Genomic DNA, 18755 nt, shown 5'->3' with positions numbered 1-18755 from the left:
TGGTCTGCCATGCACTGTGAGTAAGCACCATGCTGTGGCTCCCCGCAAAGACTGCAGAGCATGACCCAAGCGATGGCGCAGGCAGGGAGAGGATGAGCTCAGGCTATATTGGAAATCAAGGTGGCAACAGGACAGAGAGTTCGAAGGGAGGCTGAAGGAGACATGCTTATTTTCAGCAAAGACTATTCTTATCTTGCTGATGAGAATAAAATGCAACAATTAAATATGACTCCAGCTGAGTAAGGTTATATGCCACATTCATGTGAGGAAAAGGCTGTTTGGAGAAGGCCAGGAATATTTGGGAAGCTGGATTTTTTTTTTTTTTTCAGTGAAATCAGTGAGTCCTCAGGGGTTCTTGTTAGACAGGAATTCCTGGGGACTAAAATTAATTCCTTTCGAACCCATTTAAAATAAAACATCTGTTTCTCTTGCATCCCTTTGATAATCCAAGGCCTAACTTTTTGACGACACGGCACAACTGACTAGAAAGCCTTGTCCCACAACAGTTGCCTGGTTGTGCACTGCAAGGTTTTCATTATGGTCCCAAGCTTGGGGTCTTTGTGGCTCTTGGTCTTGTTTTCGCTTGCTGTGTAATACCAGCAGACAGCTGTCGGCTACAGGAAATACATTTCACATGAATCTTTATGCATTGGACACTTGTATTATGGAATTGATATCGTTGTGTATGAAATCATGTCACATGAGAAATCTCAGAAGCAGAGTCCTTGGGAGCATCCAGGTAGTGGAGTTCAGAGTGTGATCAAAAAAGAAATAAAAGTGAAACAAAAGCATGAAAAAATGGACAATGAAAATACTTATCATCTTTTCCAGAAAAATATTCTATTTTAAAAAATGGGTTTTCTGTCATCTCTCAACTTGGTGATGTGACATTTCTCCATATACTCTCATTAGGTCTCATTTCACAATAATGCTATCTATGTTGTGCAAGTACCTGTCAATACCCAGTCCTTTCTCTCTTTCAGTATCTATCCATGCATATGTTTCCTCCTTACATACCTTTCCTAGGTCTATAGTACCATGATTATGTTTCAGAAGTGACTGATTTGGTGTAGGAAGTATGTGTTAAATATGCATCTTAATTTAATCAAATAGGTTGGGAATTTTGTTCTAGTGAGTTATTCACACGTCTCTAAACAAGACTGAAATTTGTTTTTTGTAAAAATCACCATTATTTCGTCTGCCATTGCAAATGAAACAGCAGAATCAAGTTCCTGTGTTGTACACCAACATAGAATACCAATTAGAAACAACAAGGGTGTTATTCTTTCCCATGACAGAAGCAAAATCAGGCAATAAATGTAAGGATGATTTATACCTCCTGTCTTTTATTTTACTACATTTCTTTTGAGTTGTCTTGTACAAAATTTATGTTTCCTGCTTACACAACGAAAACTAATTTATTTCTTTGAGAAAATTTTTGCTAGGTCTCCTTTCCTTTCTTGCAAGGAAGCTTCTCCCATCCCCCTCCCTTTTATTTTTTCAGTCTAGGGAAAATGGCTGCAGCTGGAAGAAGATGGATCACAGTCCTCTGGAAATTCTCTCTGCAGTCTCTGAGTTTCAAGAGGTGAAAATATCTCCTGATTTAAATTTCTGAATTAGTTGTTTACTCCTTCCAAATGGCAAAAAAAGCTGTTTTGGTCGAAGTTTCTAATTGATGCTGTCATTTTATATACTTCACATCAGTTAACCCGAGCACTAGCATCTAGCTACAGATTTACTGCTTTGGATGTTTGCGACTTTCTTTTAATGAATCTTTGCCGTTATGCTAATTTTTTCTAATTAGTTATTCCCACTTATTCTCATTTTCATCTAATTAAAATGTCACGCTAAAAATATAAGTGAAGATTCAGTTAATTCGTCTTATAAATGGATGCATAATTAATGAAAGATTGAAAAAAAGCCAACTTACAATGTGATTCTGGTACTTTTTTCTGCAGTTTGCTCTTTCCCTAGTGATACACAAACAAACAGACAAAAGATTTCCTTTAATTTATGAGCAGACTTAGGGCTGTATTTTTGTAACTATCTCTGAGACAAAGTAGACATAATAAAAATTTCCTGTCATCTTCCTACATTACACAATTGTTTACCACCCTATTTCTCTCAGGATTATATCTGTCTATCGTGATTTCACTGATTTTTAAATATGAGTTTCAGTGAGTGAGGGTTTTGTGTGGTCTGCCTCAAAGGAATGAATTCCATCACGTTATGGAAATAAGGCTGATGTCTTCTATGACCAGTGTTATTGAAGAGGTGTTGATGAAGACCATCTATGTGTAGGTACTAAGTACTACAAATATCTAATTCCATGATCAGTTTAACCTTCACCTTCTGAGCTGAAGATAGCAAAAAGATGTGAAGGTTATGGTACCATCTGAACTAACCTACCCTATAAGGTAAACACACTTACGTAATACCATTATAAATGTGAAAAACATAGGTTAACTCAAATTTTCCTGTTTCAGGTCTGATGGAGGGGTGTATGTTTGTTTTCTTGTTTGTTTATGTAAATGCCTTAATACTGATCCTGCCAGAAAGCCTGCTCAGGAAATTTGAGTATTGCCTGTACTCCTTCTCTGGAGCACTCTGATCTGACAAAGTGTATCTGGGACTGCACAAGGTACCCATTACACATCTTGTGTGTAGGCTTGCTCCTAAATCAATATTTTTACCTTGCTGGTAGTCTATCTTCTTTTAATATTATGAATTGGAACTCTGGAAACATTTGATTTACACTTGTCTTTGTAGCCATTTATCCAGCCAGTCGTTCATGCAGCCAACCTCAATGAGAAATGACTGCTTCATCTGCAAAAGAAAAATTGCATATGGTAGATAATCCCACTACAGCTATGAATTTGTTTTTTCCCCAAAATAAGAGTGACAGGATTTGATCTGGCATATTATTCATTATCAAGTTTGGGTTTTTTTGTGCTCCTGTGTATGCCCAATTCAGTAGATTGCTTCTGTTAAAAAAAAAAAAAAAAGACACAGTCAGTATTTTATTATGACCATCCTCCATCAACATGATTTATCAGCACAATTTAAAGCCTGAATTCCCAGGATCTGCGGCACAAGTTACTCTTTCTGGTGAGGCAAGAGTGAAGGACAGAATTAATAGATAACACGAGAATGATGTTTTCCAAAGAAGGAGAAATTTTAGGTCCAAGTATGTATGGAGGAGCCAGGATCTGAGGACAGCACCTCCTGCTAGGTCCACCATACACACAGCGTAACTTCCCCTCGCATGCCTGGTGCTCTTCCCACAATGTGTGTCGATTCATTAGTGGTAGAGTCCACTCGTGTGGCCATGGCCTTTGGCTGATGACCTTTACTCACAACCACATCAAGAGAAGTGAAGTAGCAATTTAAAACCCTGTTTATAGCCCTGTCATGGGGTTTTGCTGGAGGGCACTGGAGCCGGAGAGATCCTCCCTGCCAAACATCAAAGGCCTGTGACAAACAGAAGGAGGAAGTCTGTTCAGAGCAATAGCTGCAGACAATAGCAACAGAGATTGGTAAGCAACCTAAATATATTCACTGATACAAGTTTATCCAGTGAAATAAATGAAGAATACCTTTAGCTACAGTGTGGTTTTGTTTACCCTGGAACAGCTCACAGTCAAGCAGCACTCACAGTCACTGGTGGAAGTGTCAGGGCATGAAAAAAGGGTGCTAGGCAATGGGGAGGCTCATCCAGACCAATATCCCATCTAAATTAAAACTCATTCTTCTTCCCCTTAGGACATTTGCCCTGAAAGAAAATGGGTGAACCCTTCCTTTCAGTGCTGTTTTATGTGACTGAAGGATAGTCACGTCCCCAGGTTACTGGAACATTTTCTCACCTGCAAAGCTCTATGTCAGTTCTGAGTTCATTCCAGTGAGGGTACTGATGACTCTTCCTCACTGGCTTGCCAGTTTCTTCCTCAGTGCGTCCCATCAGGACTAGGGATCTTTATGTTCTGATAGTTTGGAACTTTAACACGGGCTGCCATTTCATTTTACAGTCACCTCAACTAATCCAATTGGTGCTTATCAGCTTTTCTGCAGTTCTCTTGAAGCCAACTCTGCAGCCCAGCTGAAAACTACAGTGTTCTCTCTCGAAACTTGACAACAATTACATATCAGACCTGAATTTACTATCTAGCACTATCTACAATCTTTTCCAGGACTTGCTTCGGTTACAATGGCTGTAAGAGCACAGCTGTATTGAGTAACTGCTAAAGTACTTACTGAGTGGTGAATAGAATAGTGATGCTGACATCACTATTAGTCTTCCTCAAACATTATGGAGAGAACGAGACTCCATAACCCCTCTGGCAGCCTGTTCCACTGCTGTCACCCTCAAAGTAAAGTTCTTCCTCATGTTCAGGTGGAACGTTTTATGCTTCAGTTTGTGCCCATTGCCCCTTGTCCTGTTGCTGGGCACCCCTGAAAGGAGTCTGGCCCCATCCTCCTGACACCCACCCTTCAGATATTTATAAGCATTTATGAGGTCCCCTCTCAGCCTTCTCTTCTTCAGACTAAACAAGCCCAGCTCCCTCAGCCTCTCCTCGTAGGAGAGATGCTCCAGTCCCCTCATCACCCTCGTTGCCCTCCTCTGGACTCTCTCCAGTAGCTCTTCATCTTTCTTGAAGTGGGGAGCCCAGAACTGGACACAGTACTCCAGACGAGGCCTCACTAGGGCAGAGAGAGGGGGAGAAGAACCTCCCTCGACCTGCTGGCCACACTCTTCTTGATGCATCCCAGGATCCCATTGGCCTTATTTGCAACCAAGGCACACTGCTGGCTCATGGTCAACCTGTTGTCCACCAGGACACCCAGGTCCCTCTCCACAGAGCTGCTCTCCAGCAGGTCCACCCCAAGCCTGTACTGGTGCATGGGGTTGTTCCTCCCCAGGTGCAGGACCCTGCATTTGCCTTTGTTGAATTTCATCAGGTTCCTCTCTGCCCAACTTTCCAGCCTGTCCAGGTCTCACTGAATGGCAGCACAGCCTTCTGGTTTATCCTTAGGATTTATCCTTAGTATTATTTTATAGAATGTCTTCTTTCAAGAATAGACAAGTATCTTTGAAAACAATTCTGAAATTATTGTATGAAAGTACTTAAAAACAATATTGATTTTACTTAATCCTAAATTTTTTTTCTATTTCGAAATCTAAACTTGTAATTTGAACTCCCTCTACAGTCAATCAAGAGCAGTACATATCTCAGTGGTATATTTTAAATGAGTTACATTCTGGACATGCCTGATTCTTTGCTTTGGCTCTTGAGGGAATCTACATAGCTAAGTTAATGTTTAAATGCCCACAGTTAGGCTAGATAAATCCCATTTATAGAAACTTAGTGGCAGAACAATGTGATTATTTGAAACATCTGTGAGGCAGAATGATTAGGAAAAGCATTCTCATATATCTGCTAATCTCTTGAATACTGATTGTTCTTCAAAAGCCTCTGGGTTTCGTTCTCAGTAGCGGAGTGAAAAAAAAAGTGACCATTGAAAAATTATGCTATTTACTAGAAAGTCTGCTTAATAAATAAAGAAGATGGGAAAAAACGATGTTCACTAATGCATTTCTTTTAAATTCACTGTCAAAAGTTTGAAATCTATTTTGAATTGGCTCTCATCTGGGGTTTAAGGTACTTGCAGTACACAAAGAGCAGACAAAATTCACAGAATAACTTCAAAGAAAATGGGCATTTGCAATTTTTCTCGTGTGAAAGAAAGACTACAGCGATAAGAAATGATGTGTTTGTTTGCTGAGTGCTCTTTCGTAACCATTACTTACCTGAGAAAAAAGCAGCTGAAGATTATAAAGTCCTAGAAGTAGGTGAAGTGAAGGTAACTAGACAGTTCCATTTTTGTTAAGTGTAACTTCATCAGACCCCAATTTTATCAGTGCAGGGGTGGCCTCTGTGTTCCCTTTGGAGTCTACAAGACCATGGAGGTTCGATAGGAGACTTTAGGTCTTTGTAACGACCATTTCCACACAAGAGAAACAAACACTAAAAATACAGCCAGGTGCTGCATGGCTTGCAACAAGGCTGATTTGGCTACTCCCAGTGCTTTTTGGATCTGGAGGTTGCAGGCAGTTGTCCGAAGGCCAAAAAACAGAGGTGCCAGTAGCAGCACCTGTCAAATGTCACTGCCGCGCCTTCGTCTACGCCTGTAGCCTTCCTCAGAGCATCTCAGCCCTAACCTAACCCTGCTCATGCCTGTTTTAGGGTGGGCTCTGTGGCATTGCTGTCCTTTCTTCACACAAAGGAGTTAGGCAGGGTAAGGGAAGGTGACAGCTAGTAAGAAACACAGGGACAATAAGGTTGATAACATGACTGTACTATCAGTACAGTAGCACTTCAGCCTTAGGGGAGGGTGCGCATATGGCCGTTGGTAGCACAGATCTGGACATTTTCTGGTCAGATTGATCCCTCTTAAACATCTGCTGCTGCTCCCCAGATCCCACAGGGAGGACAGAGCGTTACTCACAGTTTGCTAATCTGGCAACTACACATCAAGGTCACTGGAAACAGGGAATGAAGACAGAGGCCTGTGTGTCTGAGTCACCCTTTTCACCCAGCCCTCACCTTTCGTGATAAAAGCCCTGCAGCCACTAACACCTGGGTCACAAACCTTCGCAATGCAGCCCTGCTTTGGCATATATGCTCTTCTTGTAGTGCCTGTTATGCTGAGTCCAGTAACTGCCACATCATGGAGTGAAAAAGATGCCACCACAGAAGATGCCTATCCACCTCTGTGGGACCTTGCCCCTGAAAACCTGCTGGATTTCCTAGTAAAGGACAACAAAATTTTCATCAATGCTTGGAACTATCAGGAACGACTGGGAGTGTATAAGAACTTGCTAAACTCTTCAGCCAAATATTTTACTGCCTTTGGATCCCAAAATTTTGGCAATATTCTCTGGGGATTACCGTTGCAGCATGGGTGGCAATTTCGTACAGGTATGAGTTGTGTTCTTAAGATGCTGGAATAGCTGCATGTTTATCAGACCCACTTTAGGTCACTTTTTCCAAGGTTTCTGCCTCACAAGCCCAGTATAGCCTCAGACGGTATAAATTTTGACATGCTGAACTAAGTTGCTGATTTCAAAGAGAAATCCTGAATGAAGGATAAGTGGACGAGGGGAAAAGAAAGAGAATTTTGGTGCATACAGTAGTGAGGTTACCAACTGACTAAACCTAATGCAGATAGGCCGGTTGGCTAGATTAGTGAGGAATGACTGAAACATTTGTGTATCAACATAATAAACTTGGGCAAGAAAAATCGGGATTTGAATTCCTGGTGCAGGACAGCAGATTCTTGAAAATGCTACAAAAACTTTTGTATGAACAATCCTGTCTGGTCATGAAAGTTATTTTTCTTGAGAAAATATTTATTGATATGGTCCTATATAAACCATAAAGAGCAAGTGAAGCTAGTATTTAATGAGTGGTACAAAGATTTGCAGTAATCTACTTATGGACATAAAATGAAATCAGTAATTTTTCTAGATTTGCAGTAGAGACAATGATGTTGAGACAGCATGGCTGCTAGGAATAAGATTGTGGAAATAAAAATTGTCGCTTGGGAGATGGAGCTAAACTGAGAGTCTTATCTACACAGACAAAGGAAACTGCATAGTCCTTACCCCCGCTTGGAAGAACTGACATACAGAAGTACTAATCCAGGAGCAAGAACTTTAAGAAAGGTTCAGGTGACATTGTATGTCCGAAGAGTAGGAAAGATAGTATATATATTTAAGAAGAAGGAGAAATGGGATAAGGACACAAAAAAATCTATTTCTCTTGCATCAGCAGTAGATGAGACACTAGAATAAGCATAGAGGAAAGAATATTTAAAGATATGGAGCTAAACAGATAAAGGGATAGAGTGGAGCTTACGTGAATAGTAGGCCAATTGTGTCAGACTGACTGGATGTTTTCTTTTGTGGTATAACTGATGTTTTGCCAAAGTCCAGAAATTCATCTCCTACCTTTGTATAATCAAAAGGTAGAGTGAAATTTTTTAATGATGCTTTACAAAATAAGAATGAAAATCGGAGTTTCGAATCTGGTAAGGGAACACCTAAAGGAGTGTTTAGTGGCAAGCGTTGCTGAAGGAAGTTTACACCTAAATGGAGGATATGCTCAGAGTTCTTCAATTATCATTCTTGAGAACAACTGCATTTAGTTATTTCATTAACAACCTTGCCACAAAAAATAGCAGAGGAATCTTGCTGATGAGGTTGCACATAGTTGCTAATGGCATACAGCTGGGAGGCACTGCCAATACAGAGAAAAGCTGAGGTAGCCTGGGTAGAGCTCAAGACTGAAACAACAGTCACATTAAGCACGGGGAACAGGAGGAGGAAGAGAGGACAAACCTGGAGTGTTGACCTGGAAGCAGGGTTAGTGTTTCCAGCTCCAAGTAATTTGTACATATTTTACAATTATCACCGATACTGCACAGGAGTCTTCATTTTCCCAAAAAAAACTAGGCTAGCAATCTTTGGCAAATCTCGTGTTCAATTCCTCTGCAAGATTTTGTCTTTTTTTCTGCTTTTCCTTTATCCTTCCCATTCATCTCCTTTGCACACTAGTAAACTACTGCTGCCTGTTTCCGATGCCCTTGAAAATATCTTTCTGTAAATATTAAAAATTATAATTTTTCATTTAAAAAAATCCTGTTGAACTATGTTCCTCACCACCACAAGTTCATGCTCTCAGTGCTCTGCTATCGAAAGATACAAGGTTGAACAGCCAGCATGCCCCAAAGCACAAGGTCTGTCCAGTCAGCTAGAGAGGATAATTAGGCTAATGTGTATGCACATGGTTCAGGATCATCTCTTCTTCTAAAGTAAAAAGTATCAGAAAATTTCGTTTGGTTTTTAAAGAATGCAGTGAGGTTTAGTTCTAATTTGACAGAAATGACAATGTTGACATTCAGCTAACTCATCAGAGAATAAGCACTCTGCAGGGCAGAGTTTGGGAGCTCCTGGAACAGCTCGAGTCATTGGGCCTGACCACAGTAATTTCATGTCATACACTTAAAGCAGACTTCCTGACTCACTACATAACTAATTACCATGTAATATGTATGTATGTTGTGCTTTTGTACTTTAGGCTATTTCTGCACATCATGTGTTTAAAGTAAAATATGCCTTACGTTGCAGTCACGAATAATTGTGAAAAGTCTTGCATGTTTGCTACAGCACAGATGCTTGAAAACTCTGATAAACAGATACAACAAGGTTTGCATGCTTAATTTCACAGTAAGGCCATGTTTGTACGCATCATTAAATAGGAAGGGATTCTGTATCACACAACCCAATTAGGTGAGACAATTACTAGCACATTTAATTTGTGCTATTCTGCTTGTTAAGCAGCTCTCCTACACTAGCAGCCCTGCATCTGTTGAAAACAATGCTTCAGCTATGCAGGTGTTTATGTCCGTATGTGCATATGTATTTATATCCCTATAAAAATATCACTGTGATATCCTCCTTTCAGACAGTTCCATAAATTCTTAGAATACATTTACAGTGAGGAATAAATCGAACTGTAAAACACAATCAAATTACTGTGCACTGCACAGAGTATTGACTGAGAAATTAAACTACTCTAGGAACAGTAGTTTATGAAGAAAAACAACGGTAATTGTTCTGCTTCTCTGAACAAAATTCTGCATGCTTTACTCCTATATATTTTTTTCATCTCAGTAGGATTTCCTGTGTGAAAAAGATTGAGAAGTATTGGTGTATTATTTAATTTGATTCAGGCAGATTAGTAGATCCTTCCAATGTGACCTCCTGTGGCTACGAAGACGGAGACATCTTGTGCATATCTGTAAGGAGCTGGTGGTCCTGTAAGTATACACCATTATTCTGTTCTTCTCTGAAATATGATCTGTGTCCTAGAAGGCAATTTAGAATATTTCTTCACCTTAGAATTCTGTATTGCAAAGTAATTCCAGTGCTACATAATTCTCCATTGAAAACTTGCAGCAAGACACCTAAGTGTGACTGAGTACATGAAAGTTAATTGACTCTGACAACTTACTTGAGGAAGGAAAACAGTGCAAATTTGCAGCCTGAGAAATGTTTACATTGTGAAAATGCACGTGAAAACACATGAGAAACACCATGGAGGGTGTCTGTATTAGCAGACATTTGTAGAAATTACAGTTTTCAATTACTCCAGGGCAGTTTTGTTCAGTTTAGATGCTAGTAATCACCCTCAGGCTGGCCACTGTTGGAAGACATAACAAATGTTTTTACGAATAAATTAACAACAAAAAGAGAGCCAAGGAGAATCTCCATCCCTTATTGGATGCAGGGGGGAACATTGCCACCAAGCAAGAGGAAAAGTCTGAGGTACTTTATGCCTTCTTTGGCTCAGTCTTTAATAGTCAGACTGGTTATTCCCAGGGTATTCAGCCCCCAGAGCTGGAAGACAGGGATGGAGAGCAGATTAAACCTCCCATATTCTAGGAGGAAGAAGCTGATGACCTGCTATGCCACACGGATACTCACAAGTCCATGGGACCGAATGGGATTCACCCAAGAGTACTGAGGGAGCTGGCAGAGAACCTGGCCAAGCCACTCTCCATCATCTATCAGCAGTCCTGGCTAATAGGGGAGGTCCCAGATGACTGGAGGATCTCCTTTGTGACATCCATCTACAAGAAAGGATGGAAGGAAGATCCCAGGAACTACAGGCCTGTCAGCCTGATCTTGGTGCCAGAGAAGATTACAGAGCAATTCATTCTCAGTGCGGCCACTGGGCACATGAAGGACAACCAGGGTATCAGGCCCAGCCAGCATGAGTTCATGAAAGGCAGGTCCTGCTTGACCAACCTGATCTCCTTCTATGACCAGGTGACCCACCTAGTGGATGAGGGAAAGGTTGTGGGTGTTCACTACCTGGACTTTAGTTAGGCCTTTGACACTGTTTCCCACAGCATCCTCCTGGAGAAACTGGTTGCTCATTGTCTGGATGGATGTATGCTTTGCTGTGTAAAAAAACGGCTGAATGGCCAAGCCCAGCGAGTAGTAGTGAATGGAGTTAAATCCAGCTAGCAGCTGGTCATGAGTGGTATTCCCCAAGGCTCAGTTTTGGGGCCGATCTTGTTTAATATCTTTATCAATGATCTGGATGAGGGGATTGAGTGCTTCCTCAGTCTGTTTGCAGATGACACCAAGTTGGGTGGGAGTGTTGAGCTGCTCAAGGGTAGGAAGGCTCTGCAGAGGGAGCTGGAGAGACTGGATGGATGAGCCGAGGACAATTGTATGAGTTTCAAGAAGGCCAAGAGCTGGGTGCTGCGCTTCGGTCACAACAACCCCATGCAACGCTGCAGGCTTGGGGAGGAGTGGCTGGAGAGCTGCCTGATGGGAAAGGATCTTGGGGTGCTGGTCGACAGCCGGCTGAACATGAGCCAGCAGTGTGCCCAGGTGGCCAAGAAGGTCAACGGCATCCTGGCTTGTGTCAGGAATAGTGTGGCCAGCAGGAGGAGGGAGATGATCGCGCCCCTGTACGCAGCACTGGTGAGGCTGCGCCTCGAGTACTGTGTTCAGTTTTGGGCCCCTCACTACAAGAAGGACATTGAGGTGCTGGAGCATGTCCAGAGAAGGGCAACAAGGCTGGTGAAGGGTCTAGAGAACAAGTGTTATGAGGAGCAGCTGAGGGAACCGGGGCTGTTTAGTCTGGAGAAGAGGAGGCTGAGGCGGGACCTTATTGCTCTCTACAACTACCTGAAAGGCTATAGTAGTGAGGTGGATGTTGGTCTCTTCTCCCAAGTAACTAGCGATAGGACGAGAGGCAACGGCCTCAAGTTGTGTAAGGGGAGGTTTAGACTGGATATTAGGAAAAATTTCTTTACTGAAAGAGTGGTCGATCATTGGAACAAGCTGCCCAGGGAAGTTGGTGGAGTCACCACCCCCAGAGGTGTTCAAAAAACATGTAGATATAGCACTTCAGGACTTGGTTTGGTAGGCATGGTGGTGTTAGGTTGACGATTGGACTTGATCTTAGAGGTCTTTTCCAACCTTAATGATTCTATGATAAATCTGACAAGACTTTTCTGCCTTTGGTTGCACCTTCACAACTTCACTGTGGTCAGTAGAAAGAAATAAACAGAGACTTCGCGCCCATGATATCCAGATAACTTCATTACCTTCATTAGACCAGCAGCATTTATCCATCAGGCTTTTAAGTACCCAGCTGAAACTTATTTAATATATTGATCTGGCGCACATGAGCTATCAAACAATTTCTGGTTTTCTAATATTGGCTTTGGAGTTCTAGTAGGCTGAAATTCTGGAGGTGGTTTTTTTTTTCATTTTTCCAATAAATAGCAACAAACTGAAGACAGAGAGATGTGTAAAGATTTGAATTTCCAATGTCAATGCCACTGACACTTTCAATGTTTTCCTCAATACCTCTAAAAATGAATATCCAGATAATTCAGTCTTCTGACTGCTCCAACTTATAGATCAGACCAAAGGAAGCTATCATCCTAAAATAAATCTACACAGACAAACTGAGGTAATTTCCAAGAAAGTTTCAGTGGGCAAAATCTTTTTTAAATGCAAATTATTATTTTCCAATAAAATATCACTAGTATTTGCCTTTTTCCATTTTTTACATGCCTAGGATGCATAGAAGAGGTTTTTAAAATGAAAACTATATTCATGGAGTACCCCTTACTAATATTTAAAAGATTTTTGATGTCCTGTCCATGACAACTTATAAAGATCTAAACTTTTTCAGTTGTTTGTCCTTTCTTGCAAAGTATAGCATACTGTCAGCTCATGCAGGGCTATTTAAGGACAGTATATAAATTAATACTACATATCATAGCTAAGTCAATACAGATAGCATCATTAGTGCATTTTAGTACATGTGCCCCACCGTCGAATGCAGTTTTGTCGGTGGCAATTTGAAATGGTTGCATTTGATATGGGAGAGTGTTCATTTTTCTAAGTGGGGATTTTTCGTACGCCTGTGGTTAACACCTACTCCTTTCTAATTATTGCTGTAGGTATGAATTACTACCTGGCTGTCATACCCTTTCTGGGGGCAGTGGAGGCTGGCCTGTTCGGGCAGCTGCAGTACGAGATAGAAATATTGCCATCAGAGGAGCGAAGAGCTGATTTCTGTTACAGTGTTGCCGACTGCCGGTCTCAAATTCCCGAGCTGATGGATAAGTGGAAGGCCTATTTTGAAGTAATTTTTTTTTTTTTCCTATTTTGTAGGAAATTATACCAGAGCATCATTTTTAAAAACTATTGTTACTATTATTTGTAAGATTCAGAGAGCCTGGTTTGCTTTCAATAACAACTTGATATAAAAGTAACAAGCAGGAAAAATGAAAAGCATAACATACAGTCAGAGATAAGCAGGTCAGGATTTTTACAGGTTACAGAATTTTTTCCTTCTTTTAAGATAATTCTGTATTTTGGAGTCTGTCCCAAGAGACTGTTTTGTTATCAGTTATATTTGCATTCTTCCTATACTGCTTATGTTAGCAATGCAAAATAAGCATGCGAGATAGAACATTACCCTCGAGAGATGGCCTTGCTTTTGTTTTACAGGGTTCATTTATTCCTTTGAACATTTAAAAAAATGAAAATGCTGAAATTTCATTCAGAAGCATGTTTATTTATGCAAGTAGATATTCTCTTTCCTCTTCATTCAGCTGTTTCCTAATCCCAAAGATGACACTATTTCTTACTTCATAGATTTAATAACTATTTTTATAGATAGACTTCTATATTCAACATTTTTGTTGGTGATCAAATAATTGATAATGGTCAGAAAATTTAAACTGTAAGTTCCTCTCGGCAACTGTGACTGAAGGTAGAGGATTTAGGAGCAAGACTGGATTTGTTTTCTTAAGATTATTTTTCCTAAGCAGTGTGTTTCAGAGGTTATTAGAAAAGATCTATTCCTCAAACAGCCATAATGATAACTGTTATGGATCATTTTCTTATTTTCTGAAAATCTTCAGAAAGCTGTGGCTGAAAGAGTATAAAGAGGTTTTCAGGGAATCCAATATTTCAGCATGGAATCTTCCACCGCATTCAGATAAAAAAGTCCACTGAATTATTGTGACAAAATACCTAAATTATGTGGATAAAACCTTCACTCTGTTGCAGTCAAGGAACAGCAACTCCTGCTAACTTCAGTGGGGATATGTATTCACTTTTGAATCTAAATTAATAATCTATTTCTCCCTATGTCAGACAATAGTTATTTACAAAGCCATACATTCTAACTACTCTAAAGCAGTTTCCCTCAGCTTGCAAACTTACTGTTTTGTGAGGCATGTGCACAAGTCTGAAAAATTCATTGGGTTTAAACCTCCCCTGTTTCTCTGCCTTTTTTCCTCCCTGTTGCTGCAGTATCTGTTATCTACAGAACACAAAGCTGTGAGCCCTGTGACCTTCTCCTCCTTCGATCTGGATGATGCCCTCCATCTCATGTGGCAGGCGCATGTCGCCTCCATTGCTTATGCGCTGCCCAAGTTCCAGGACAGGTACAGGGATGGGAGGGGTGGCCGAGGAGGCTCTTCCCACCTGCATGGCTCTTTGGAAGGGTAGCATCCCAACAAAGTCCACATGAGCTTTCTTACTTTGGGCCTCTACCCTTCAGGCTCTGCTCTTTCTCCCGCTCTGTTGGAGCATGGGAAGACCAGTGAGATATGGCTGCCCAGGCTGCGATGGGTGGGCAGGCTGTGGGCTTAATGTGAGATGCTGATTCCTCTCTGGGAGCCAGGGCACAAGTCAGGAGCTGTGTCTAGTCTGGGCAGAGTTAGCGATGCCAGGAAAAATTAGGTGTGAAGTACTGAAGGAGACTTTAAGTCACTGAGGCACTGAGACCGCTCAGGATTTTATATGGAATAAAACACATTTGGGATAAATGATTGACTACTGTGTTCTACAGGGGATTTCAACTATCTACTACATTTTCATTCTGATCTCTTTCAGCTTAAAAGATCTCTCTGATCCAGAAGCTAATTTCGGTGAAGACTGGGCTAATGCTGTAGATTTCATCGCAGCCACACACTTCTCCACGGATTTCTTGTCCACAAACAACTTTCAGGTTTTCCTGCCCCAGAGGATGCTTGTTGAAGGGGATGTCCTCCTGCCCATTAGTGACTTCAGTCCACAGCAAAATAGGGTCCTGCTTTCACTGAGAGCTCTTCACAAAGCAAATCAATTAACAGGTACAAGCCCGACCTACAGATGTCTGTAGTCCATAGATATTTAATATCTTATTCTCTCTTTCTACATTTCTATACCTTTCTCCATATGAACACAGTGATTTTCCGATATTCAATAATATAAACACTTCTTAGAGACTAACAATAAAACACTACAAATAAAAATACAACCAGAAGAACACACCAGAGAGAAAATGCAACAATGGGATAACATTGACAATACACAGTGAGGATTTCACATGAGACAAATGCATCGTTTGCTGGAGCAGATGATCTTACTTTTTCCCCCTCCATTTTTCGCAGAAATTTTAAAAACGTGAAGACTAGACTGTGTTTCCCTAGTTATATCTGAAATCATTAAAGTTGTAAATGACGTTATTAAATCAGTTGAGGTCATTACAAAAAACGGGCAAATGATCATGAACAACAGCTTGTGTATCCACTAGTGTTCTGGTTTTGGTTTTAGGTTTTGTCTCAATCTTTGGACCAACAGGGAATATTCAAACTGTCCCAGCAAAGTATCATCTGTCTCAGCGAAACTGTATCTTGAGACAGTGCGGGACTTTCACTAAAAGCAGTTGTGCATCACCATCCAGCGGTGAGACACAGAACGACACCCTTCTGAGATGCCAGTTCATTCCTTAGTTTTGGTGGGTTGGATATTTTTGTCTGTCCTTTGTGAATGGATATTTCGAATCTTTAAATGAGCAGACAGTACAAAAATAGACTGAAAAACTAGTATCCAGAGCTATGGCATTTGTTTTGTGATCCTCTTCTTCTCTCCGTACATTTTAGTCAACATTCTCTCCCTGGTTGTATTTGTAGCTGAAAAAGGCTCGTGATGAAGCTGTTCAGTGTTACAAACGAGCATCCTCACATCACAGAGTGCTCCCCTCACACACTCCACATAGCATTATTCCTCAATGTGTGAATAAGGATCTGCACAGCCCCAACCCATGCCTGGCAGCCTATGCCAGAGCTCAGGGTTCAGTGACCTACCTCCCGGAGGAGAGCGGGGCACAGCGAGGGCGAGCACCAGCAGCAGGGCAGCAGGGAGGGAGCAGGGCACCGCGACGGCAGAGCAGGTGAGGGCAGCGCTGGAGGGAGTCAGGGAAAGAGGCATGGATGCTGAACTCGGTAGAGTGAATTAAAAAGAGGGAGGCAGAAGTTTCATGCAGGTGCAGCCATAATGACGTCCTCAGATGAAATCCCTTGCTTTACAGGCAGGAGATTTCCCTGACTCTGCTTTGAAGGGGTGGGCTTTGCCTTCAGCTGAGAGTTAAACGTCGACTAACTGAACCAAGTGATGGATTTGCTGATCAGAAAGGGAGCTGTAAACTAAATTTGACTTGAGTCTGGATCCACAGCCTCAGTGGGGACCTGAAACACTAGATCTTATTGCTACAAAACTCAGATGACAAAATTTGACATACGGTTTTTGTAGAGTCGGATTCCTCAAACTTTTAAATACATCCTGTGAGATGTGGAGTCCTCTTCTGGCCTAGCAAACTTCGACAGCAGATTGAGGGTCTCAGTACCTCTTAGGATGGGACCCTGTCCAACCCAGACTGAGATTTAATTTCTCGATTTAGAGTTTGATTACTCTTTATCTTCCTCTAGCTGCCTCTGCCAGTCCAGCAGGGACCAGTATTGAGGGAGTGCTGTGCTACCTCTAAAGTTTGTCGACTCACGGACAGTCAGAAGCTTTACTTTTCATGCTGTCCCTCACTGACACCCGAAGGTAGAACAGCAGATTCCTTGTTATTCGAGACCTTTCCTGCTGTCCTCACCTTTCCCGTGGTCATCCTGCAGTCCTTCTAGGCAAGAGGACTATTTGCTGCTTTCTCCTCTTAAGTCCTCAACTCCCCAGTACAATGCTGTGAAAACTCAATTCTTCACTGTTGCCACTTTTATACAAAAGCATGTTTTAAGGAGAATATACTCGTCTTGGTTTTCTGGTAGACTTTTTTTTACCCTCAGATTTCCTCTGTGGACCCTTTATCCACCATAAAGATCAGCACTGAGAAGAGCAGGGAGCAGACAATGATTATCCTTCAAACTGGTGCTAATGCCAGACTTGTCAGGCATGCTTCCTAACGAGCCACTGCTTATTGCCTGGATGAAAGTGTTGGGATCATTTGTTTCATTAGCTTGAGGTCTTAGCTGGCAGAAAGTGCAAATTCTTGGTTCCTTTAGAGTAACAACAAAGATGTGCGGGACTGTAACTACCAGGCCACTACTTCAGAAGCCGTGAAGCTCTGTGCAATTGTAGACCAAGACCTTAACATGCACCTTCAATCATTATGGTTTACAACACTGGTGACAAGGGAACAAGCCCAGTTGTCTGTCAATACAAAGGATGCTGAGCTGAATGAGTGGCCCGTGTCTCCCTGCACATTTGTAGGCAGTTATTACCCCATCGGCACGCTCCAGCTTTGTCTACATTTCGCTGCCCATGGAAGAGCTGTGGGTGTTTGTTGCCAAACATGCGCTTCGTTCCTTGCGTGCCGCGAGCTGCGTGTCCTCTGTGTTAATTTGACAGTGATGTCACGTTGTGTTCCTTTCCAAGGAGGACTGCTGCTCGAGCTCTGGCAAAAGGCTATGTCTACTGAAGCAGGAAGAAAAATGGGCCGAAAACTGATTGAAGGCTTGGCTTCGAGCCAGAAGTTTGACCCAGTGGGAATATACAATGATTTGAAAGGAGTGGAGTTGACAGCACCCGTTTTCTTGAGGAAAAGCGGTTCCAACAATGATTGATTTTATCTTTTAGCAGATACGTGTCTGGTAATCTGGCTTTGGTAATTTCTTACAGCAGGATTTCCTGAGTAGCCATGTGTACATCTTTGTCTCATAGTGAATCAGTATTTTTATCCTTAATTTTCCTAATTAGCTTATTTGTTTAATTCATTTCCTTCCAAATAAAAGGCCTCACAGAAAATCTTACTTTATTACTTTTTTGGACTTTATAAATAATGTATCATTATTGGATGAAAAATTAAATAAAGGCAAATTATGTTCTATTTCAGACTGGTTTTTTCCCTGTATACAGGGATCCCACCAGATGTGTAATTACTCAGGTCCTTGATGGTCTAACAGATGATCATCAGAAACTTTTCTTTGAAGTTCTGATCCAAAACCGATGCCTCTACTGTTTCCCACCAAAGTCGTTATTTTGCAGAGCAGCTGCAATCGACTATGAAGCTTTCAGGCTTTTCAGATTAAATACTTGAGTACAGATGGATTCCCTCGGTATGCTACTTTGCAGCAAGTACGTGCCTCATGTGGTACTGTGGAGCCAGTCCTGAGAAGTCCTGAAGCAGATGAGCTTATTCTGTAGCAGCTCTTACATGACCAACAGAGATTTCTGATATTTAATCCTTTTCACTTACCTCAAGAAAACATTGATCTATCTGTCAATTTATGTGATTATGTAGTCTGTATAGCCACAGGTTGCTTTTCCATTCCCCCATGTCTAACCCTTCCTGTTGCAGCGTGTCATATGTTAGATTTTACTACTG

At 41.5% G+C, this 18755-nt stretch overlaps 1 protein-coding gene across 2 annotated transcripts; it reads left to right on the top strand.

Annotated features, from left to right (window-relative positions):
• The first annotated feature begins 1504 nt into the window (after window positions 1-1504).
• Window positions 1505-18190, top strand: C2H6orf58 (chromosome 2 C6orf58 homolog). 2 transcript variants are annotated; one of them, XM_075446827.1, is made up of 7 exons: window positions 1505-1585; window positions 6693-6977; window positions 9793-9879; window positions 13054-13238; window positions 14417-14550; window positions 15002-15240; window positions 17807-18190. In XM_075446827.1, the coding sequence occupies exons 2-7, from the start codon at window positions 6701-6703 to the stop codon at window positions 17992-17994; spliced, it is 1110 nt and encodes a 369-aa protein (XP_075302942.1). In that variant the 5' UTR covers window positions 1505-1585; window positions 6693-6700; the 3' UTR covers window positions 17995-18190. The 2 variants fall into 2 exon arrangements, with proteins under 2 accessions (XP_075302942.1, XP_009930206.2); XM_009931904.2 differs by lacking the exon at window positions 1505-1585 and having other exon boundaries at window positions 6656-6977.
• Window positions 18191-18755: the final 565 nt, after the last annotated feature.

This window comes from Opisthocomus hoazin, chromosome 2, assembly GCF_030867145.1.
Source record: "Opisthocomus hoazin isolate bOpiHoa1 chromosome 2, bOpiHoa1.hap1, whole genome shotgun sequence".
Lineage (NCBI taxonomy): Eukaryota > Metazoa > Chordata > Aves > Opisthocomiformes > Opisthocomidae > Opisthocomus > Opisthocomus hoazin.
The sequence above is the reverse complement of the archived record's forward strand: the minus strand, read 5'-3'. Positions and strand labels throughout refer to the sequence as shown.